The sequence below is a fragment of the Crinia signifera genome, chromosome 3, assembly GCF_055691185.1.
Source record: "Crinia signifera chromosome 3, ASM5569118v1, whole genome shotgun sequence".
In the NCBI taxonomy this organism is placed as follows: Eukaryota; Metazoa; Chordata; class Amphibia; order Anura; family Myobatrachidae; genus Crinia; species Crinia signifera.
This window is the reverse complement of record NC_139219.1, coordinates 228,671,899-228,697,313: the sequence shown is the minus strand read 5'-3', so window position 1 is coordinate 228,697,313 and position 25,415 is coordinate 228,671,899. Positions and strand designations below refer to the sequence as shown.

General features: G+C 43.8%; 1 protein-coding gene across 6 annotated transcripts in view; it reads right to left on the bottom strand.

Annotated features, from left to right (window-relative positions):
* Positions 1-25,415, bottom strand: part of ACAP2 (ArfGAP with coiled-coil, ankyrin repeat and PH domains 2) — a 95,019-nt gene that overhangs the window by 39,149 nt on the left and 30,455 nt on the right. For all 6 annotated transcript variants that reach the window (XM_083177566.1, XM_083177561.1, XM_083177565.1 and 3 more), the window contains exons 5-10: positions 21,750-21,808; positions 20,534-20,717; positions 10,437-10,481; positions 6,198-6,293; positions 2,051-2,125; positions 73-185 (exon numbers count right to left, since the gene is read on the bottom strand). In XM_083177566.1, coding sequence (XP_083033692.1) covers positions 73-185; positions 2,051-2,125; positions 6,198-6,293; positions 10,437-10,481; positions 20,534-20,717; positions 21,750-21,808 — 572 coding nt within the window. The remainder of the gene's footprint in view (positions 1-72; positions 186-2,050; positions 2,126-6,197; positions 6,294-10,436; positions 10,482-20,533; positions 20,718-21,749; positions 21,809-25,415) is intronic.

The window sequence follows — 25,415 nt, the reverse complement described above, 5'->3', positions numbered from 1 at the left end:
CATAGATTATCTCCAACAGGATGAATAGCAATGCCACCAATAAGGGACTGATCAGAAGCAACACATTATTACCTGTTCCACGTTTTGAAAGCATTGCTGGCTCGTTTAAACAGGTATCCTTCCATAACAATACCATTGTCCGCATCAACATTGCATTCTAGATTGGAGTCATCAGCAGATAAACCCTAATGGAAGAATAGAAAACTTGTGAGAGGAAACAAATTTGACAGGGTCTCAGAGCAAAAAAGTTTGAGAACCCATGCCTCAGGGCAACAGATAATCCGACTCTTATCCCATGGGGCTGACTCATTTCAGGAGGATGTGCAGCTGGGTGTGGTTCAAAAGACCTACTGTAAAAAGACTATCAGTCGACCAGCAATGGTCGATAGAGTCAAAAGTAGACAATAGAAAAAGTTTACATAAAAATGGTTGAAGGTGTTTTTGATGTCATTTTGTATGTTTCACCATATCAGAGCCCAATTAGTGGAAATGTGTACCCTTGCAGGCTCGCCTTGCTTTGGACAAGGTTAGTATCCACATGCATGGTAAATAATTTTTTTTTTATCAATTATTGTCATGCCAACCCTCTGAAACTGCTTTAGGGCAACAGGTTAAAAAATGATACAATGTCGACCATTTGGTGTCTGTTTATAGACTCACTTTTCACTGAGAATACTGTGCAGGCACACATTACCGTAATGTCTGGCTGAAAACAATATATGGAACCAGGAACATTGCTAGTTTGCCTATGCACCTCTAACAGGGTGCAAGAAAAAAAATAAAAATCAGTGATATTCTTTATGGACACCGTGCTGAATTTAATTAGTGTCTTACATATGTACCACGTGTTGGGTACGGTATCCTGCTTCTGAGGATGCCGGCAGTCAGAAGACTAGTCGCGGAATCCCAATGTCTGAGGCTCCCGATACTGCATAGATAAGTATCTCGCCTCCCCCTAACCCTCAAACCCTAATGACCCCTACATGCAGGCTGCCCCTAACTATCCCACTTTAGTTTCTAACCCTACCTTCTTAGTGCCTAACCCTCCTCGAGCAGCCTAACCATAACCCTCCTCGAGCAGCCTAACCATAACCCTCCTCGAGCAGCCTAACCATAACCCTCCTCGAGCAACCTAACCCTCCTTGAGCAACCTAACCCTCCTCGAGCAACCTAACCCTCCTCGAGCAGCCTAACCCTAACCCTCCTCGAGCAGCATAGCCCGGCGCCTGTATTTCAAATGCCAAGATCCCAACCACCTGTATTTCAACTGCATCCCATGTCCACATTTATGCTAGCATCTTATGTGGCTCTCCTTTTTCCCCAATTTACACATTTCTGATTCCATGTTCCTTTGTTACATTGCATCAAACATTTGGATGATAAGACAGGCCTGAATGTTGCATACATAAAGAAGGACCCTCATGATGGGACCTCCAAGAGACCATTACTGGGTGGATGAGAGACTAAACACCAAGGTTATCACTGAGTTTTTATTCTGTGTCATCACATAAACCTTTGCTGTCTGTAAAAGTTAGAAGCTAACCCAGGTTTTACTACTAATCTTGGGATTTATGCAGCTGGTAGGACAACCAACGGTACCCAGCAATTGATGTTACTTGCCAGCCGGCTTTAATGTTACAAGGGATGTATTTCAACTATATCTGGACAATTAATGTTTGTTCTTCATAGCAATTAATATATATTTTTTCTTTCAAATACAACACCAATAGGTTATTTAAAAAGAGAACACATTATAGTATTTTTGAGTGCAATAACCAATAAAAACCAAGCAACAATAACACATAACCACAAAGCGTTCCCTTGTGGGTATTGTAAACATTTCAGTATTCAAAGCGGTGAGCTGCGCACTGGCACCAGATAAATAATTCAGAGGATGATCTATTTCACTGCAGCCATGACCTTGATTGGAAACCTAACCCAAGAAAGAGACAATCAAGCTTCCATACTAATGTTCAGTGCTGCCAGAACATAAAGTCGAGTGTTCCGTTAAAGCAGATCCTTTGGTACTAGTTCTCACACACACACATACCTTTTGCTGAATTGTTGAGTGTTTAAGCTCCATGTCTCTTTTTTCCTTTGCTGCATCGACAACAAGACAATCCAGCTGTAAGATACAGAAAGGGAAGGTAAAATTAGCAGCCTGTCACAGTCCTCACTCATTCCTGACAAACATCTCAAGGACAAGTAACCAAATCATTGGTGAATGTATAACAAGTATCCTTTGGAAGTGTTGGACAGAATGTAAACAAATCTAATGGAGCAAACATTTGATTCATTACTGAATTAAAACAGCTATGCAAAGCTATGGATGTGTAGTGCTGCCTAGATTTATATGGGAATAAAAAATAGTTGACAAAATAATATTAATCTCTGTTTAGTACACAAGTTCCATAAAAGAATGCGGCATCAGTGATAGCAAACCAAGAATTAGGGGTATTCTTTCAGTGTGTGTAATGCTGGGTACACACTATACAACATCGGCGGTGATGCTGAATGAACTATTTAGCACTTAAATACTGAAAGACATCGTTAACAATAATGTTCAGTGACATCACCGGGACCCCGCACCGAATATGCAGTCGCCGACCATATAGTCAGAATTTAATGAATGTTCAGACAACAGGGGAGATGGTTAAGTACCCGCAGGAGCACACATTGCTAACGATATAGTGGGTACACGCTAAACAATATGCATGATAATATTGTTATCATGCATACCGTTGGTTGAAATCCAGGGGTTAAAGTGTTAAAATGTTCCACATCACCTCTAATGGGGACGTGGACCATTTTAACCTCCACATTGGCCCTGCACAGTAATTCTCACATAAAAGCATTCTAGTTTGCAGGGGAATACCAAAAACCCTACCAATGGCCCTGTCTTTGCCTAATGGTGGCAAGGGAGAGTGGGTAGGTGGCATACAGAAATGAGTTCCCCCACCTCTGCATGATCATTTTAACCCCTGCTTAAATCACATGAAGGAAATTTACTAAGATGGAAGTTTTATTTCACATATGTTGCTATGGGCAACCAATCGGAATGTATTTCTTATTTTTTTAGCACCTTCTAGAACAGGGACGGGCAATTATTTCAGCTGGGGGGCAACTTAGAGCTTCCAGTAAATATTTGAGGGCCGCACTCCAGAAAAGGGTGTGTGGCCACTCAATAGGGGGTTTGACCACTCAAAAGGGGGTGTCCTTGAGTGTAGTGTACCACACCATGTACCCCTTATACACATTATGAAACACAATAGTAGATCCCCTTACACTATACACATGATGCCGCACATCATAGTACACATTACACATGATACCACACACTGAATTGCCCATTACACATGATGCTGCACACTGTAATGTCCCTTAAACATGATGCTGCACACCATAATTCCCCTTAGACATGAAGCCACACATTATGATATATGTAATGGCCCCACATACTGCCACTAGTAGTGTCCCTTAAGCAATGCCCCCAAAAGTGCCACTTACTGTACATTTATCTATGAGGGCGAGCAAAGCCTTCACTGCTACTGCAGGGAGAGAGGGAGAGCGGTGCAGCTGCATGAATTGAGAGAGGAGCAGAGCGCAGCGCAGAGCAAGCTCCTGCTCACCCCAGGTGTCCCCTCCAGTGGACATTTCAAATATTGTGTGCACTTGTTGTGCCATGCATGACGGTCTGTGAGGTCTAAAAGGAAGCCGGCAACCCCATGGTTAAAAGGGTGGGGGCTTCTACTCCTGCAGGAGAGGTCTGGAAGCGGGGTGAGGAACTGGAGCGGAAGCTGCAGGGGTAGTGCTGCCTGGCTACTCGGCTACAAAAGAAGCTAGCCGACACTCTACGTACAGAGGCGGCGCAGATCTGAGGGTGCTGTCAGAAGTAGCCACTCTGCCGGACAGCATTCTGGCTTCCATTGCACCTGCAGCCAGAGGAGCAGAGAAGAAGAGTAGTGATGACAGGAGAGGTAGGAAGGGGATGTGGTCTCCCTCCTCTTCTTCTCCCCTTCTTTGTTATGGCCCCGGGCACAGCCAGTAGTGAAGGGGCCCGCATGTGTTCTGAGCACAGCACAGCAGCTGTTCAGTCTGTGATTCATTAATACTGCGGATGATAATGCTGCCAGCAGCGGGCCCCTTCACTGCCGCGGGCCTCGGTGCAACGCACCGGAGATAGTTCCGCCCCTGGCAGCAGGCCAGGCAGAATCAGTTTGCAGGCCGCATCTGTTCTGTTCTACAAGATAATAGTGTCTGACTCACAACAACATCCCATCTGAAATAGAACTCGCATCTTCGTAAATTTCCCCCATAGTGTGCACCCAGCTTTAAGGTGTCCCACGCATGGTGCGATGTGCACTGTGCATTTTGTACTAGATCGCGTTGTATCTAGATCCAAAGAATGCGATTCTCTACAACAGCGTGTGTTTTGAAATAGATGCGATCTAGTACAAAAAGTACAGACTACACACACTTTTGTACTTTGCAATGTGATGGTGATGTGTGCAGGAGCTCGCATCGCAAGGTTAAAACGCACCGTGCATGGGCACCTTCAGAGAAACAACCTTTGAATGTAATCCCTGGCATGTAGCTATTCTCAGCAATTTAATGTTTATAGCAATACATTTATTAATTGAACTTGTATGTACGAGAGAGCCAAATACATAGGTATCATATACTAAACAGGCATACAAAACTGACTGGGGAAATTATTTTCTTCAAACAATTCCACATGACATAATTTAGAAGGTAGTACGGCAAAATCAGATTAGCAAATAGTTGAAATGCAACTGGAATAAAATCAAACATTCATATCCTAGGTCCCTGCCCCAGTGAATCTCTGAAATCTAGGAGACAGGACAAAAGTGTAGGAGCCAGACAAAATAAAATCGCCCTCAAAAACTAAAAAGGTACTTCCTCATCTTTGCGGCCACTGCTTACGCTATGGGACTTACGTAAGCATCATCGTCCGCTCGCCACGCTTCAGGCTCGTGGCTAGCTGCACTCCGCTTGTCACAACTTTACTTAAAGGTAATAGATGGTGGCGTGGACCCAGGGTGGTGGCACGGTGAAAATCTGTAACTGGCATAGGAGGTGGCTGCAAAGATGAGGGAGTAGCAATAAAAATGACTGAAAACTTGGACAAGGTGTGTATGCTGCACAGAAGGGAAATATATACTGCATTTGTAGAATAAAGTCAGTAAATGGATAATGTCAACTGTAATTTAGTTGACATTATCCAGTTACTGACTTTATTGTAGAAATGCACCATATATAGGTCTTCTCTGCATAATAATTTCTCTTTTGACTGCCCACCACATTTATAGTTCTATACATAAAATGACAGGCCACCACATCCAGTATTAATTCGATTATCGTGCAGGGTTCCCTAGAAAACTGCCGCTTTGAGGGGGTCGACGGGGGAGGATGACCAAAGCACTGCAGGAGGGTGGTTGGAAGTTTGGCAGACTAGAGCTGCAGCTTCCCATTACTGAGGCCGCTGCTTACTCCAGGTGTACAGAGCTAGGGGCAGGGGAGCCACCGCACTTACATTTAGAAGGGTGCTGTCTCACCAACTGCCAGGGATGAAAACAGAGCAGGGCTGCAGGACAGAGCCTGGAGCCGCGCTGACACCCGCAGCTTCCTGCTGCTAATACCGTAGTAGAATGCCACTCAGGAGGCTCCAGTGTCTCCGCTATGGCGCGCGCGGGGGGGCAGGGCCAGATCTCCGAGATATGCTTAGACGAGGGTCACACTGATATCTGAGGCGATGTGACCCCCTTAGCAGGAGCTGGGACACTGTATTGCATCCTATCTATCCTGACACACAGCGGCAGACCACACCACACAGGAAATTCTGGTCGCCGTGGCGACCTGGCGACCGGGGTTTGTCGAGCCCTGATATATATATATATATATATATATATATATATATATACACACACACACATACATACACACAGGTGTGCTCATAAGTTTACATAGCCTATGATAACTCACAAACTTTTCTTTCACTCATAGTTAGTGACCAACTAATCATAACGGCTAAGATAATTAGCAAAACATTTTCTATGGGTCTGGAGAGCTGAAGAAAAGGATCCTGCAGAGCTTACCACCAATATAAAATATTTCTATATTTAATGTTTTCAATTAACTGATCACCCAGGGTATAAGCAGACAACATAATTAATTACCTGTGCGCCCAAATCCTTCATGTAGGGCTCAAGTTCACTGAAAAGTTCATAACCTTGATGGAAGAAGGCCAGATGGGCATACATAAAAGACAGCATCTACGAATAAAGACACAAAAAACTATTATGCAAGAAATGTTTTGTACACTATATAGTAGAACATGCACACACCAACTGCTGTGCATGCTATCAAACAGCAACCACAGGGAGATGTTAGACAAATACATGCACATTCTGTGGGTGTCTCAATACACTACTGGGGTCCTATAAATCTTCCTCCATTGCTAGAACGGGATACGGTCATTAAGTCGGCCCAAGAAAGGTCGACACTCCTTAGTTCGACACCGGAAGGTTGACAGGCAGAAGGTCGACAGGGACTGAAGGTCGACGGGATTTCATGCCCTACCATCCATTAGGGCATGGAGGTAGAATAAAATAGTGTGCTGAGCATAGTGAGGCACCATGCCTGAAGCATCACGAGCGCAGTGAGTGATGCGAGGGGGTGACGTACACTTAGGCTGTGTCCAGAACTAGAAGGCGTATAGACGGCTAAAAAAATATGTGTGGAACTTGTGCATTGTCAACCTTCCGCCGGTCGACCAAAGGGCCCTGTCCACCTTCTGCCTGTCGACCTTACGATTCATACCCGGTAGAACTGGAACCAAGCATTCAATGAGTCAGCAGATTTTGGTACAAACCCACTCTCCTCATTTTATAAAGACATCTAAAGACGTCATCTATACATTTCCTTCTTCTGTAGAGTTTTCCAGCTACAGATCATCTTTTATTGAAAACCTGGCTTAGAGCCCTATAAGCAGGAAGCTATTATGAAGGGATGCAGTTACAATCCCGGCGGTCGGGATCCCGGCGTTCAGAATCCCGACGCCGGAATCCCGACCGCCGAAATGCCGACACATTCTCCCTCCGTGGGTGTCCACGACACCCCTGGAGGGAGAATAAATTAGTGTGCCGAGCGTAGCGAGGCACCGGGCCCGCTGCGTGGCGAGCGCAGCGAGCCCGCAAGGGGGGGCGATCCACGTCCCCCCCTTGTCGGCATTTCGGCTGTCGGGATTCCGGCGTCGGGATTCTGAACCCCGGGATCCCGACCGCCGGGATTCAATACTGAATCCATTATGAAGCATTCTGCTGCAGCTCCTTCAAGAGAACTACGGATGCAGAAAAGCTCATAACTGTGCTGCAGGGATCAATAGGATTCCCATGAATCCGTGCATGGTATATGTGCAGATATTGCAGATTCCCATTCAGAAATCACTCTATTCTATGCCATGTTTAACATTGCATACAACAACAGTTCCACACAGACAAGTGTCAGACAGTATAATGAAGGGGCTATACAATCACGGGTGTGGTATGGGACTCCGACAGTGGGGATCCCGACAGTCATTTGCCCGACGTCGGGATCCCGACTGTCTGTACTTAGACAGCATGGCGAACGCACAAAAGCCCCTTGCGGACTGTCGGGAACCCGTCCGGCACCCACAATCACAGCACCACAAGCTGATTGGTCGAGATATTACAAATTCTTGCAAGTTTTTCAACTTAAGGGAGGGGTATTCAATGTTTACCATTATTTCCGATTTTCCAGAATAATGGGATTTCAGTATTCAATCCCGGCCGTTTTCTAGTCTGCAGATCCGTAAACAGCCCGCAAAATTTTCAAATTAGAGACTTTTTCCGCAGAACAAGACATGGATTTGCGGATCAATGTCTTTTCCGATTGTTTCCGAAAATCGGGAAAAAATTAAAAAGACTGAATAGATGGAATGCGAATTCCATCTATTCTAACACTATGTCGTAGTTTTTCCCTTGATATGTAAATAAATTAAATCAAATTGCTTTCTTGCAGGCAATTACTTATGTAGTCCTATGTTAATCAATCAGGATAAAGATTAAACAAATTTTTATTTGTTATTTTTGGTTTGTAATCTATTGCAATTTATACAATACTTAGATGGCCTAAGCACAATGGGAGATAATGGGCAATGTATACAGTATTTACAGCAACTATAATAAAGGGAAATAGGTGAAGTATATACACAATTTAAGTAGGGGGAAGCGTAATACCGGTCTTGATTCAAATTCAGATTAAGGGGGATATTCAATCACCGGCGAGCATCTCCCGTTGGGGAGATGCTCGCCGGGCCCTATTCAATGCTGTCTTCTCTGACAGCATTGAGCAGGGTATCTCGGCAGAACGAGAATTTAATGCCGCCCGAGTTCAGCGGCAGTGTGAGAGGTCTGCCGAACTTGAATGTTTCTTCAAGGGGAATTAACTTACAAGGCACAGTTTTGCCTTGTAAGTTAGGACAATGAAATTATAGAGATAACTGCACCATAAATCCTGTATAAAAGTCACAAAATATATACGTCCTATGATGTAGAATTGTAGATGGTGATTCCCATACAACTATTTTCTCTGTCTCTTACTGATATCGGAGAAAATAGTTGAAAGAGAATCACCATCTACATCAAAGGACATACATATTTTGGGATTTTTACACAGGTTTGTTTGTGTGAGGATTTATGGCGCGGTTATCTCTATAATTTCATTGTCCTGTATTGCTTTTAAAGTGTGATAGTCACCTCATATAGAGATTTGCAGCTATTTTGAGTGAAGCGCAGGTTGATTTATTATATTCCATTACCTTGTAAGTTAATTCCCCTTGAAAAAAAGTGCAGCGGACATCTCACACTGCTGCTGAACTCTGGCGGCATTAAATTCCGCACTAGATGTCTTTAAACGATTTCAAAAGTTTACTGTTTGAGATCTAGAAGAAAAGCCAATGGTGTCTCTAAAATTAGGAAATGATCAAAATTTCATTTAATATTAAAATGCATGGCCCTTCATTTATTTAGGAGTAAATCCCCCAAAAACTTGTGTATGTAACCCATATGCCGGTTTACCAGATACCACAGACATTTGTATTTGTACCATGTGCTTCACAGGATGGCTTTAGCCAGGCACCATTTTGCCCCATTAACTGATATTGCTATTTATATGTGGAGTCTGTCGCAAACTTAACGCTTTAGGTGGCAGGCTGTAGCACAGAACTGGGGGAATACTGATCACTCAAGAGACATTTATCTCTGTATTACTCTATTTGCTAGTCCATATCACATGAACCATGTGTAGGTTCTGGCTGCTTCAGTATGGGATGTAGTTACCACACCGGCAGTCGGGATGACAGCAAGCAAAATCCTGGCTCCAGAATCCCGACATTGCTCCCCATGCCGATCACAGAATCCTGATAGTCAGCATCCTGATAGTGATTATGTCAGGACACTAGGAGGGGTTTAGGGTTGGGCTGTGGGGAGAGAAAGTTAAGGTAAAGTAGTAAGAGGAAGGAGTAGGCTGCAGGGATAGTCGGTTAGGTTTAGGTAATAATGGGAAACTGATATGTTTCGGCACTAAGGCGGAGGGTTAGGGTTGGGCTGTGCAGTGGGAAGGTTAGGGGAGTAGAGTAAGTAGACTGATCAACCACTTGTCGAGATTCTGAGCATTGGGATGCCACTTTTGATCTTATGACTGCCAGCATCCCAAACAATGGTCTCCCGTATCTATTTCTTCAGTATACACCAAGCAAGAGGGTCAACGAAATGTTCTTGTGATGTTCCTCACACCTACAGATCCCTCCAAACCAGAAATGATTACATGCCAAACAAGTCTATGCTTCTACAACGCAAAGCATTAAACGGAGGTGCCTTCTGGTAATAAAATCTCACCCAACTTGAATATCTACTGAAGGAGGAAAAAGTTTAGCCAGCTATCAGCCTTCCTATCTGTGGATCAGAAAATATGGCTGGCTGTGGGTGATGCTGCAGGAGTCGACTGCAGTGAATGACCCTGCCATGACCTTGTGGTCAGAGGAGGCTGTCCTTACACTCGCAATGAGTAAAACAATTTAATGGTTAAAAAAAAAAGGCAGAAAAGCCTGTTCCCACATTTTGTGCATGGCAATGTAAAACTATTTTTATGCTATTTAAATATACAAGCAGCGTTCTGTAAGAAGATTTTACAAAAATAATATGAAGCAAATACTGTTTTCTTGGCAAATGGACCTCCCAAATTGAAAAGGTTAAAGAATGCATGGTACATCATTTTAAAAAGATAGAACGCAAACACATTTAAGCTGCATTTATAAATCAATAACAATTATACAAATCATTTCAAAGCAGTTTAGGAAACCCATCGCTCAGCTGCCAATTTATTTTAATACTTACAGACTTGAGAATCTCTGACCTCCTTTTCGATTGCAATACATTGATCTACAAAAAAATACAAAAGGGAATGTAACCAATATATGACCATTTACAGCACACCTACCAATGCTGGCCTTCTAGATTACATGGAAAAAACGACTCTTGCCCGTAAAAATATCATTTTTATATACTTTATACAAGAAAAGATGTTTGTGAAGCCAGTAATTACACCACTAGCAACATAGTACCAAATACAACACCAATAAAAACAGGTCATATTTTTGATGCATCATAAATCCTATGCAATGAAACGCACGGATGATGTTATACAAATTAGGTGGAGTCAAAAGTTAAGAATTTTGAACCCATAAGGGTTTTGCAAGTCTGAGTACAACCTGATATCTTTAGAGAGCTGCAAAATAACAGGGGGCAAAAGGCTTGCTCATTATGCTTCCGGGCTGTTTAAGCTGGTTTGGCAGCCACTAGTTGTAATGCATGGTCATATTAATTCTGAGAAGTATAGCGGTGGTCTCAATAATTCAAAGTGCCCTAAATTGAGTTCCATTGTAAAAAAAAGAAAGTTTTTTTTAATTACAGTAGGACAACAATGACACCTGTCATGTTTCTGGGCCATGCTGTGTGGGAGACAGTATGAGAACACATACCTGTTGTCCAGGAACAAACTCACATCAATAAAATTGCTTTTTTGATGTCAGTGCCCAGACACTTTTGTCTACATCAGTGTTTTTCAACCCCTGTGCCGTGGCACACTAGTGTGCCTTGAGCTGTTCTTAAGTGTGCCCCCAGATCTAGAGATGTCCAAACCTGTTTGCAGCCACCACCAGTTCATCTGTTATTTAGTGGACTCTTCTTTTCATGTAAAGGCCCAATGTATTTTATTTTTGTTACCTGTGGGGACCAGTGTGATTGGTTTCTAAATGGGGGCCAATAGGTTTTTTTTTCCCTGTGGGGGCCAATGTGTCTTGCCCTGTGGGCATCTCATGGTGTGCCTTGGCAAATTTTAAAAACCTATTTAGTGTGCCGCAAGGTAAAAAGGTTGAAAACCACTGGTCTACATAGTGTATACTGTATATACAGGGTGGTTAACCCCTTCCTGACGCAGCATGTTTTTGCCTTCCTGTGAGAGCCCTTTTTTTCAAATCTGACATGTATCACTTAAGTGGGGATAACTTTTTTTTGCTTTTACTTATCCCAGTGATTTTGAGATTGTTTTCTCGTGACACATTGTACTTCAAGTTAGTGGTAAATTTTGGTCGATACAGTCTGTGTTTTTTTGTGAAAAATACCAAAATGTCGTAAAAAAATGGAAAATTTAGCAATTTTCAAAATGTTAAATTTTCTGCTTGTGAGACAAATAATCATACCACTCAAAATAGTTAATAACTAACATAGACCATATGTCTACTTTATGTTTCCATCATTATTTCAGCCTCCTTTTAATTTTTTTGGACACTAGGAGGCTTAAAATATGAATAGCAAATTCTCAAATTTTCAAGAAAATTTCAAACACTGATTTTTTTAGGGACCAGTTCAGTTCTGATGTGACTTTGAGGGACTTGTATGTGAGACACCCCCATAAATGATGCCATTTCAAAAACTGCACCCCTCACAGTATTCAAAACAGCATTTTGGAAGTTTGTTAACCCTTTAGGTGTTTCACAGGAATTAAAACAAAGTGTAGGTGAAATTTCAAAATTTCATTTTTTTTGCAGATTTGCAATTTTAATACATTTTTCTAAGGAACACAGTAGATTTTACTAGAGAAATGTGACTAAAAATTGATTCCCCCAATTCTTTTGTTTTCATAAATATCCTATATGTGGCCCTAGTGTGCACGTTGACCAAACCATAGGCTTCATAATAGAAGGAGCACCTACTTGATTTTGGAGCCTCCTTTTTATGAGATTATTTTTTAGGCACCATGTAGGTTTCTAGGCACCATAAGATGCTAAAAGTTAGGAACCCCCCCACAAGTGACCCCATTTTGCAAACTACACCCATCAGGGAATTCATCTAGGGGTATAGTGTACATTTCAAACCCCAGGGGTTTCACCAATTGTGGTACAACTGGGCAGTGAAAATGAAAAATTAATTTTTTTACACAAAAATGCAGTTCTGGCTCCAAATTTTTCATTTTCACAAGGAATGAAGGAGACAAAGCACCCCAAAATCTGTGCCCCAATTTCTCCCGAGTACGGCAATGCCTCACATGTGACCAAAAAAGACCATTTGGGTGCATGACAGGACTCAGAAGGGAAGGAGTGATTTTTGGATTTTGCAGCTCAGATTCTGGTGGAATGTTGGTGGGTGCTATGTCGCATTAGCAAGACCCCCGAAGCACCAATACAGTGGAACCCCCCCACAAGTGACCCCATTTTGCAAACTACACCCCTCAGGGAATTCAACTAGGGGTATAGTGTACATTTCAAACCCCCAGGGGTTTCACCAATTTTGATACAACTGGGCTGTGCAAATTAAAAATTACATTTTTTACACAAAAATGCAGTTCTGGCTCAAAATTTTTCATTTTCACAAGGTATGAAGGAGAAAAAGCACCCCAAAATCTGTGCCCCAATTTCTCCCGAGTACGGCAATGCCTCACATGTGACCAAAAAAGACCATTTGGGTGCATGGCAGGACTCAGAAGGGAAGGAGTGATTTTTGGATTTTGCAGCTCAGATTCTGGTGGAATGTTGGTGGGTGCTATGTCGCATTAGCAAGACCCCCGAAGCACCAATACAGTGGAACCCCCCCACAAGTGACCCCATTTTGCAAACTACACCCCTCAGGGAATTCAACTAGAGGTATAGTGTACATTTCAAACCCCCAAGGGTTTCACCAATTTTGATACAACTGGGCTGTGCAAATGAAAAATTACATTTTTTACACAAAAATGCAGTTCTGGCTCAAAATTTTTCATTTTCACAAGGTATGAAGGAGAAAAAGCACCCCAAAATCTGTGCCCCAATTTCTCCCGAGTATGGCAATGCCTCATATGTGACCAAAAAATACCAGTTGGGTGCATGGCAGGACTCAGAAGGGAAGGAGTGATTTTTGGATTTTGCAGCTCAGATTCTGGTGGAATGAATGGTGGGTGCACCCCCAAAAAGTTGCTGATCAGTTAATTTATACTGATCTGTCACTATCTGTCACTATCTGTCACTATCTGTCACTATCTGTCACTCTATGACACTGCAGCAGCAGCACACAGGAAGTGACAAGATCCAGGAAGCATCCAGCTGCTGGCAGCACGCTACCAGCGGTGATCAGGTAAGTATCAGGCAAGGATCAGGTATGTATATCATGACAGATTGGTCGGTGACCGCTCTGCACGCAATTCCAGACCGGAATTGCGTCTGCAGCGCAGTCACCGTTAGTTTAAATCACGCGCCATGGCTGTGATTGGTCCGTCGGACCAATCACAGCCTTGGGGGCAGGTGGGGTGAGGTGTGGTCATCACCGGTGACCCCCTCACGCCCCCTCACACCCGGCGGTGATTGATCCCTGTGTTACCGAGCGTCAGATTCGCGTCTGATTCGCCGGTAACACAGGAAAACGCTGCGATTGGTTGTTCACATTGAACAGCCAATCGCAGCGATCGCCGACGGGGGGGAGGCATCACCGCCCCCCCTGGGCATGCTGGGACATGTCTGCTGTCAGGGACAGCAGACATCGTCCCTCTGTCACCGCGTCCCTAGACGCGGTGACAGTTTAAAGTCATGACGTATATATACGTCATGTGTCGGGAAGTACATCCTGGCCATGACGTATATATACGTCAAATGTCGGGAAGGGGTTAATAGTGTAGAAATACCCTTATAAAAATGTTTTCCAGGTCTCTTCATAGAATCAAAATATAAATAATTTGCTCCACCTTTGGAACTTTTCAAATGTGTCAATGAGTAATGAATACACCTGTGCACCTGCCAAAAGACCTGGAAAACGTGAACTGTGTAGGGTCCTTCTCTAGTCATATGAGATGGGAGAAGGTGGAATACTTTTTATTTTCTTAATTTTACTTTTAATTGGTGTAGTAGTCATTTAATATCTATCTATCTATATTACACACACACATACACACACACTGTATTAATATATTTTATTTTAATGAAGCCTAGTTTTCCCGCTAGGCTGTTTTAGAAGGGTGCCGCGCCCTGCCCGATTTTTAAAGGGCAAAATGCGCCCTGCCCCGCTAGTAGAGCTCCGCTAAAACAGCCTCAAGGGGAAGCCCAGTATCGCCGTAGCCGGCGATGCCTGGCACTTCCCCGGTAGCACAGTGACGGCGGCGGTGGCCGGGCCCGCCCCCTTTGATGACGGTGGCGGCCCGGGCACGCCCCTCTTGTGACGTCGGTGGCCCGGGACTGCCCCCAGCTGTGACGTCAGCCGGCCCAGACCGCCCCCGGCGCCCTGCCCGTTGTAAAACCTAAAGTGAACACTAGAAACCTAGATTAAGGATGAAAGGGACACCATTGGGGGATATCATAAGTCTCTCTGTTGATTAAAAGATTCCTCTATTTTTGTCATTAAAACAGTGGGTGCCGGTACTGAATTTCTTTCTGTATTTCACAGATTGGAAAATGTATTATATATTACACACACACACACACACACACACACACACATAGAGGTAATACCCTTAATGCTTCTTAACTTTTACATTGAGTTGGTTTCATGGACAACATATAATATAATTAAACTAAAGGTGGCCATAAACAGTGCAACAGGGCAGTGCGATGAAATGCTCGCTCCCGTGGGCATCCCATAGCACATAAAGTCTGTGCAGCCTGTGCTTTTAGTACTAGATTGCATTGTATCTAGTAGAAAAAAGCACCGTGCTGTAGCACAGTGTATGCTTTTTGTACTAGATACAATGCAATCTAGTACTAAAAGCATGGAGTTCATCGCACCGTGTATGGGCATCTTAAGTTAGAAAAATATTTTTATAGTATATTGAAATATTTTTTGTAAGATAAAAATGTATTTAGTACTGTAGTTGATTAAATGCACTTTATAGAATTTGATTACAAATCCCCTTTCACCACATTGTTAGACATTTTTATCTAGATGTTACAGGGTTCAGACAGAGGACAAGAAGGGATATTATGCTCCTCTCTCATAATAATACTTAAATAAAGTCTATTTTCTAAGCACCCATTGTGGTCCAAATAATAAAAAAAATATATAGTATCAGAAGCCACATAATATATTTTTAGAACATAAAAAAACACGAATGAGATAACTAAAGCCCCACTAGACGAGATGTGTGTACATGCAATATCATTAAAGATGCACTCTTCCGCGCATCACTAATTGTTAGGAGCCGTGGTTGCGTTAGGAGTCGTTTTGCTGGTCCTGGAGCGTTGACCCCGGTTATTGCAAGGCGGCTGAGGCGTCATAACGCTTCCGTGTCCACACTTCCAGTGGGGGACGGTGTCGCTGCGGCAGCTTTAGGACAACCTGGACGCCTCCCTGCACCTGCAGACCTGCTTCCGCTGCAGTTGCCGAGGCAAGGGGCACGCCAGGCAGCCACTGTCTCCATGTGTTAGGCGGGCTTCTGATGCAGCACACAGCTGCACTCATTAATTACCTCATTAATTACCTCCAGCAGGGCACTTGCTGTTATTGGTCAGGGAAGCCTTTTTAAGCCAGTCCAATGCCGGTTATAGAGTTTGGTGTGGAGCACTCTCTAGTACAGTACCTATTTATGCAATCCATTTATATCTTTGCTAAATAGAGTGTCCAGCGTTTCTCTGTAGTATAGCTCGTGTCCTATGCTGCTACAGCTTTTTCCAATTAGGGAGTTGTTAGAGGACTTAGTTAAGGGGCCATCACCCATTTAGCAGGCTCTTAGCCTGTCATTTGTGTGCTCTCTTATTTCACTTGTATGTCCTGTTGTTTGTGTGGTTCACCAATCTAGCACTTGTTATTGTCTTTTACACTGAGTTATTCTCTTTAGTGAGATTTCAGCCTGCACTGCTCCTTTAGCCCATTCCTCTGTCCCTTGTCATTTCTTTAGTCCTGTAGTTAGAGTAGTCCCCTCAATACCTACCGGTAGCTCACTCTGGTTCCCCCGGTTCAGACTACACTGCCATCTGTCGACGTAAGTCCTGGCAGCATCCTAGTACCGGTAGACACAGTCAGTCTTAAGGGAACAGGGCTGTTATAGGCAGGAAGGCTCCCTGGTGTGCTCTGTGGGCTGAGCTGGAGGAGGTTCTGGGTGACTACCCAGAAGACTCCAGGAAGATTGCAAGCTCTCATCCACGAGTTCCCACAGGTCCTGTCTCCCTTAGGGTGAGCATAACATTAATGACCCCCTCTTTTGTCCTGCACATACAGGTGAGGGATGTCCTTGTTAACGACGGCCATACTTCCCTCACCATGGTCACTCCCTTCCGGCATCGACAAGTGTGTTCCTGCAACTGCCAATGTCGTTGTCGGTGGGAATCGCCTAATGTGTATGGGGCTTTAGACAGCTACACCAATGAATAACATGGAAAATGTAATAATGGGCCTGTATTAACTGCATGCTATAAACAATCTATTAATGCAGGGAACAGGAGTATTTCTGTCGTTAGTAAAAAGAAAACATATTTATATATAAATACAATGTGGCCTTTGTTTTGCGCTAAAGAGTTTTTGTAAGCTGCTACTCCGATAAGACTCTCCTGTTAGTAAGAGTCTAACAACAAAGATACACAAAAAAATAGATTTATCGGAGCGCGCTAGACTTAGTACCACGTAGTCGATTATATAGTAACTAGGTGATTCATCGCGCCCTACGGGCGCTCTTCACACCGTCGCAAGGGGCTGCGCCCCCTTAATTTGTGAACGTTTGTATATGAGAAATATGGTTAGAATTGTATGAAAGATGCCCTGTATTGCAACTTAGGTGTCCGCGAATCGCGGGAGGGGGGGTCGCGGAGGGTGCCGCGAATTGCAGGAGGGGGGGTCGCGGGGGGTGCCGCGAATTGCAGGAGGGGGGGTTGTGGGGGGGTGGATGCTGCGAATCGCGGGAGGGGAGGGATTGCAGAGAATCGCGGGAGGGGGGTTACGGGGGCGGGGGTTGCAGCGAATCATGGTAGGGGGGGTCGCGGGGGGTGTGCCGTGAATCTCGGGAGGGGGGGTCACGGGGTGGGGTGCCGAGAATTGCGGGGGTGTGTGTGTGTGCCGTGAATCGCGGGAGTGGGGGTTGCGGGGGGGTGTGACGCGAATCGCCACAAGAAAAAATCAACACAGAAAGGTCAACACATGTAAATGTTGACATAAGTGTGGCACTTCATTGGTGTCCATGTCGACACATGAGAATGAATATGAAAACATTAAAAAAATTAAAAAAAAAACTTCAAAAACTCATGTCAACCTTTTTCATTGTCGACCATAGCCATGTCAGTGTTTTCCATGTGCAATTTAATTCTGGAGCTGCCGCGAATCGCGGGGGGGTGCCGCGAATTGCGGGAGGGGGGGTCGCGGGGGTGGGTGCCGCGAATCGAGGGAGGGGGGGTTACGGGGCGGGGGTTGCGGTGAATCATGGGAGGGGGGGTCGCGGGGGTGTGCCGTGAATCACGGGAGGGGGGGTCACGGGGTGGGGTGCCGAGAATCGCGGGGGAGGTGTGTGTGTGTGTGCCGTGAATCGCGGGAGTGGGGGTTGTGGGGGGGGGGGGTGGGGGGGGGTGACGCAAATCGCCACAAGAAAAAATCAACACAGAAAGGTCAACACATGTAAATGTTGACATAAGTGTGGCACTTCATTGGTGTCCATGTCGACACATGAGAATGAATATGAAAATATTAAAAAAATGAAAAAAACTTTTTCAAAAACTCATGTCAACCTTTTTCATTGTCGACCATAGCCATGTCAGTGTTTTCCATGTGCCATTTAATCCTGGGGCTGCCGCGAATCACGGGGGGTGCCGCGATTTGCGGGAGGGGTTGCGGGGGGTGGGTGCCTCGAATCGCGGGAGAGCGGGGTTCATGGGGGTTCCGGTGGAGGGTTGCCGCGAATTGCGGGAGGGGGGGGGGTCGCCGGGAATCGCCGGAGGGGGGGTTGCGGGGGGTGTGACACGAATCGCCACATGAAAAAAATCAACACAGAAAGGTCAACACATGTAAATGTTGACATAAGTGTGGCACTTCATTGGTGTCCATGTCGACACATGAGAATGAATATGAAAATATTAAAAAAATGACAAAAAAACTTCAAAAACTCATGTCAACCTTTTTCATTGTCGACCATAGCCATGTCAGTGTTTTCCATGTGCAATTTAATTCTGGAGCTGCCGCGAATCACGGGGGGGTGCCGCGAATTGCGGGAGGGGGGGTCGCGGGGGTGGGTGCCGCGAATCGCGGGAGGGCGGGGTTCACAGGGGTTCCGGTGGGGGGTTGCCGCGAATTGCGGGAGGTGGGGGGTCACGGGGGGGTGCCGCGAATCGCGGGAGGGGGGGTTGCGGGGGTGTGTGACGCGAATCGCCACAAGAAAAAATCAACACAGAAAGGTCAACACATGTAAATGTTGATATAAGTGTGCCACTTCATTGGTGTCCATGTCGACACATGACAATGAATATGAAAAAATTAAAAAAATTAAAAATAAATCTTCAAAAACTCATGTCAACCTTTTTCATTGTCGACCATAGCCATGTCAGTGTTTTGCATGTGCCATTTAATCCTTGGGCTGCTGCGAATTTAGGGGGGGGGGGGGGGGGTCGCGGGGTGGTGGTTATGCCGCGAATTGCGGGAGGGGTCGTGGGGGGGTTCTTTTTGCAGCGAATCGCTGGAGGGGGGGTCGCGGGGGTGTTTTTGCTGCGAATCGCGGTAGGGGGGGTCGCGGGGGAGCAGGTGTTTTTGCCGTGAATCGCGGGAGGGGGGGGGGGCGCTCGGGGGGAGAGGTTTTGCCGCAAATCGCGGGAGGGGGGCGCTCACCTGGTGGCTGTGGAGTAGCAGTGCTGGGCAACATGGGAAGGCAGTGGGTGTCTGGCACTGTCTGTGGGCTCACTGGGCTGGTTCTCTGTCACATACCTCCCAACATGACCCTCTCCAGGAGGGACACAATGCTCTGTTTCTAGACTTCCCCTTAATGTATGATTGCCATCACCTGTTTTAAACAGGTTAATGTCTCAGAAAGGTGTTCAGCACAGATGAAGGCAATCACACATTAAGAGGAAAGTCCAGGAACAGAGCGTTATAGACACAGACACCCACTTTGAGTGACAGATGTAGCCAAATATATAGGAGATCACTGAATAATACTTCGTATGACAATTCCTTGTCCCCTTCCAGTTCTTTATTGAATATATATATATATATATATATATATATATATATATATATATATATATATATATATATATATATATATATATATATATATATATATATATAGATATCGAAAAGCAAAAGTTACCACTCTTTCAGTTAGCGTGTTATATAACAGTGATTTTGCATCATACCGAGAAGCTTTCATATTGAGCAGACTGTTCTTTTGCTCAAGCAAGGCATAGAGGCCCTCATTCTGGTTAGCTCGCAAAGCAGCGTTAGGGTGCTGCTTTGCGAGCCTTGTAGCACCACCCGCCGAGCAGCCGAATGCCCACCCCCCCCAAATCACCAATTCACCAATTTTCCCCGTAGGTCTGCAAATGGATGTTTTGCATAAACATCCATTCACAGCCTTGTGTGGGTGCCCAAAATCATTCGATGGTGCCTGACTATCAAATAATTTTTTTATGAGCTCGTTAATCTAAGTCAATCTACAGGGCGGTGACATCAGCTGCCCGCCCACAGAAGGCCGGCCACCCCCGTTCACATGGGGACGCCCAATGTGGCGTATAGTCTCCATGGCTCCTGCGTTTCCTAGGCGTAGCCACGGAGATGCTGGGTGCATCCAGAAAATGCATTGAACGCCTCCTGCACCCCCAGCTGGAGGCTCCATGGAGACTGCAAGTCTCCGAGGGCACCCGCATTGAAGACCTACACATGTGCATATTCACTTATGCGCATGCGCAGATCTTCAACATTGGTCGCCATTGCAAGATCGCAGCGGCGTAGCAAGCTCATCAGGTTGAAAGGGGGTTCAAATAAAACTTTATTGAAGTCTCCGTTACCTGTAAGACGTAGTCCAGAGCAACATAGCGGAAGCACTTCCGAGTTGCAGTCAGGATGTTTGTAGCTTCCTCCACTTCATGTTGCTTGGTTCTGGGCACCTGGGCGTTCTTCACCAAGGAATTTTCTTTCTCTTCACTAAGTTTTTCAAATTGTTTCTTCGCATCTTTAAATTTCCTAAGATCCCTGTAAGTAAGAGGGATTATTAGTCTATAGAATTTGCTCAATCAGCTTCTTAAAATGTCACAAAATAAATAACTGCAGGTCTATGCCCAACTATGCATTATTATGTGTGGACAGTATGTGCCCAATACTCACGCATATTAAGGTAATTTCATGTATTATACACATCACAAGGATAAATACTAAATTCAGATCTGATTGCAGTACAAATTTGTTCTCGAAATGGGCAAAACCATGTGCACTGCAGGTGGGGCAGATGTAACACGTGCAGTACAAATTTGTTCTCGAAATGGGCAAAACCATGTGCACTGCAGGTGGGGCAGATGTAACACGTGCAGAGAGAGTTTAATTTGGGTGGGGTATGTTGAAACTGAAATCTAAATTGCAGTGTAAAAATAATGCAGCTAGTAATTACCCTGCACAGAAACAAAATAACTCACACAAATCTAATGCTGTGTACACACGGTACAATCCAGAATAAGATTTTGACTATATAGTCAAAATCGCATGCAGATCGCACAGGTTTTTTGCCTTGCGATCCCGATGCGTGCTCCCGTGACAGCACAAATGGAAACCCAGATAGACAGGGCTGCAATAACTATATAAAGCAAATTGAATGTAGATAGCATGAATTGTATGTAGATAGTACAGAGTTAGCAAAGATTGTATAGCAGTCAAATCTTAAGTCGAATAGCAAGGGAATCTCACCGTGTGTACACACATTCTCTATACACGTTGCATCTGCCCCACCTGCAGTGCACATGGTTTTGCCCATTTTGAGAACAAATTTGTACTGCGATCAGATCTGAATAAAGGCCCAAGTGTAAAAACATGGTCATTTTGTTTTTCCTATTAAATGATTGCCTCTTTAAATCAAATTGCTGAAAAGAAGTGTCAGCAAATCACAGGCTATAACACAGGTATTATGTTAATGGTGAAGTACAATTTTAAAAGTAGCTACTTTTGGCTGTACAGTGGAAACTTTGGGTAATAGACAATACATGTATAATAGAACTTCCAAGAACGGTAACTTACTCTTTAACAAATGTCTGGAGTTGTGTTTTGATTGATCTTTGGGCTTGGTCAAACAGAATCTGAAATATTTAAGCAACAAAAGTAAAATCCTAAAGCAACTGAAACAGCTTATTGGAGGAGTGTGCAATGATAAATGTACTGTCTGACTTCATGCACATTATACACCCCTATATAAACAGGAACAAGAAACTGCTCTGGTGTCCTCAAAGTATTGAGACATAAGACCTTTACTTTTGAGAGACAAAGTCTAGAAAAAAAGCACTGAAAAAAAAAAAAAACAATGTAAATGCAATAAGGCTGCTTAGCTGTACTAACAGTTAAATGACGCTTTTGTTTTATGTTAAATAAAAAGTCTCCTAATGCTTGTTTAGCCACTAACAATTTATGGAGGAAAGTATCAGTTTCCTTCTTACAATCCATGGAGGATATCCTTTTCCTTATGCACTATCAAATCAGTTCAGGATTTGGCTCAGTAAATACGCCTTTAATCAATCAATAGAATGGTTTTAGGATACAGTTCATTGTAAAACATAATAACAAATATGGCAGCACGTTAGCCATTGCAAATAACTCACAAAATGAATACAAATATTCTTAAAAATCTTGATCAAGTGTATTTTTTACAACAAGTAACAATACATTTGTAGCATGTTTCACATTCTCTTCATCAGCCCTTTTTAAGGAAACAACAACAACTAACCTATATACAAAGTTACACACAACACTACAGTGTAAAGGGGCATACACACGTAGAGATGTGTGCTAAGCAATTTTGCTAAGCTATTTAGGGTAGGTGATTTCGTGGTGTCCAGATCTACAATGGGGAGCACATACACATGCAGAGATTTGTGCTAAGCGATTTTGCTTAAGCAAAAAAAGGCGGGGTAGTGGTTCAGAATGAGAGATTGCGATCAGAATCTCTCATTCTGAACACATAGAGACGGGGGCGACCCACGCCCCCCCCCCCCTTGTCGGCATTTCGGTGGTTGGGATTCCGCCGACGGTATTCCAACAGTCGGGTTTCCGACCGCCGGCATTTCATACCGAATCCGCATGCACTGACTTAGCAGGAGATATTTAATATCTCGGGGCATACACACGGAGAGATATGTGCTTACTTTCTAAGCAATCTTGTCAGATTGTTCAGAAAATAGCAAAAATTTGCTCCATGCCCTTAACACATGCAAAATCACTGGTATCACCCAGATCTGGATTCCAACAAAATCACCTTGATTGTTATCATTGTAATGTCCCGTAGACATGATGCGATTAGGGTTAGGTTTCAATTTGATTTTAACCATATGGTCAAAATCAAATAGACATCAATTGGTTTTCAGCCGCATTCAATGCATTTTTGATGTGTGACCCGTCGCATTGAGATCGAATAGAAAAATAGATGTGCAGGCAAGATTATATAATACATACCTGTACTATATAGTCAAAAGGGAATGTGTACACTGCGCCATGTGATTCGATCCTGATGCCGCCAGCGAGGGGGTTTGTGCAGTGAGGATGGCTTCTTTTCGGTGAGGGTCAGCAAAAACAAGCCATCCTCACTGTCAAACACCCTCGCTGTATTCAATGTTCTGGGGAAATCCCCTTAAACTGCGAGGTTTGCTGCAAATGCAGCGAGCCCACAGCATTTTGTGGTGAGCCCCGCCGATTTGATGGCCACACTCGTTGTTTCCACCTTGCTGAAAAAGAACCAGCGAGGTGGAAACAGCGAGTGAAGGGGGAGCAGTTGAATACAGACGGTGAGCTATGACGGCAAGCATGGTGTTTACGGGGATCACATACAGCTTGTTAGCACTGGTAAATGGAATGTAATGGTTAGACTGGGCGATGACAGGACTGAACCTAAAGAGGGGCAGAAATGGGGGCACTAACTATGAGTGGAATCTCCTGCAGCTGCCGGGGTAGTTCATCCAATCTACTTAATCTAATAAATTTTTATCTTCAATATTGTGTGCATTGCTTTACCCTCCCTTTTTCGGTTAATCTATAGAGTTTTACCTGCTAGGTAAACCAAAGGTATCGAACATACCAATTAATACTTTCAAAATAACTATGTCAAGCTTAAAGAATGGGGCACTTTATTAGGTACTCCTATGAAGTAGTCAATTCTTTTTGCCGTGGATTATATGAGGTGCTGGAAACATATATATATATATATATATATATATATATATATATATATATATATATATATATATATATATATTTTTTTTTTTTTTTTACAGATTCTGGTCTATGTTGATATGCTGGCCTAACACATTTACTGCTCATTGATTGGCTGCATATTCATTGTATAAATCTCTCACACCACCACATATGTGATTAAGATCTTGTGACTGTGTAAGCCACTTGTGATGTTTCTGTTTGTGGAATTAGTTTAGATCACATATTGGGGCAGATTTACTAAGCTCGATGTAGTGATAAAGTGTCTGGTTTTTATCACCGGCCAATCCGATAAGATAAGAATACTTTATTGTTATTAACAATACATCACAACAATGCACTGTCAACAAAACTTAACACAAGAACCTACACAAAAGAAAAACATTTAGGGCAATTCCCATATCACTTTACAGCATTTAGCATACGAACAGCAGTGGGAAAAAAGCTATTTGACATACGCTTTGTACGTGCCGGAATGCTGCGATAGCGTTTTTGTGATGGCAAAACTTCAAAAGCCTCGTATTTTGGATGGCTAGGATCTGCTCAAATACAATTTGCCTTCTTTAGCAATCTGTTTTTGTATAATTCATGGGCGCATGGTAAAGACACCCCGATAATTTTGCCTGCAATTTTTATCACATGATCTAACGCGGTCCTCTCAGCCACGGTGCAGCTCCCAAACCAAACTATGATTCCATAAGTTAAGACACTCTCCACAATGCCCCCATAAAATCTAGTTAGTGTTTTAATGTCGGAGCATACAGCTTTGAGTTTCCTTAAAAAGAAAAGCCTTTGCTGGGCCTTCTTAACCACCGTGGTAGAGTTTAGAAACCACGTAAGATCATTTGAAATGAGTAGCCCCAAAAATTTAAAAACCTGCACCTCCTCAATAGGCTTATTCTCAATAAAAATTGGAAGTATTGGCCTACCACAACCTCCCCTGAAATCTATTCTCATCTCCTTGGTCTTATTTGTGTTTAAATGCAGACAATTTTGCCTACTCCATTCAAACAGTCTGCAAACCTCAGACCTATACGCTACCTCATTGTCATTGGTTATCAGGCCAACCACAGCGGTGTCGTCCGCAAACTTCACCATCTGCACGGATTCTGAAGTTGACACGCAATCATGCGTGAACAAAGAATATAACAACGGGCTCAGGACACACCCCTGTGGTACGCCTGTACTAACCATGACCTCGCCGGAGATATGATTTCCGAGCTTCACTACCTGTGGTCTGTTCACTAAAAATTGTAGAATCCAATTACACAGATACCCATTTAGTCCCAAATTAAAAAGTTTGGAAACTAACGATGCTGGAATAATGGTATTAAAAGCAGAACTAAAATCCACAAATAAAATTCTAACATAGGAACCCCTTTCCTCAAGATGGCCCAGCGTTTGGTGCAGAACCAGCAGAATCGCATCATCCATGGACCTATTTCTCTGTAGGCAAACTGGAATGGGTCAAAATTTGCAGTAAAATGA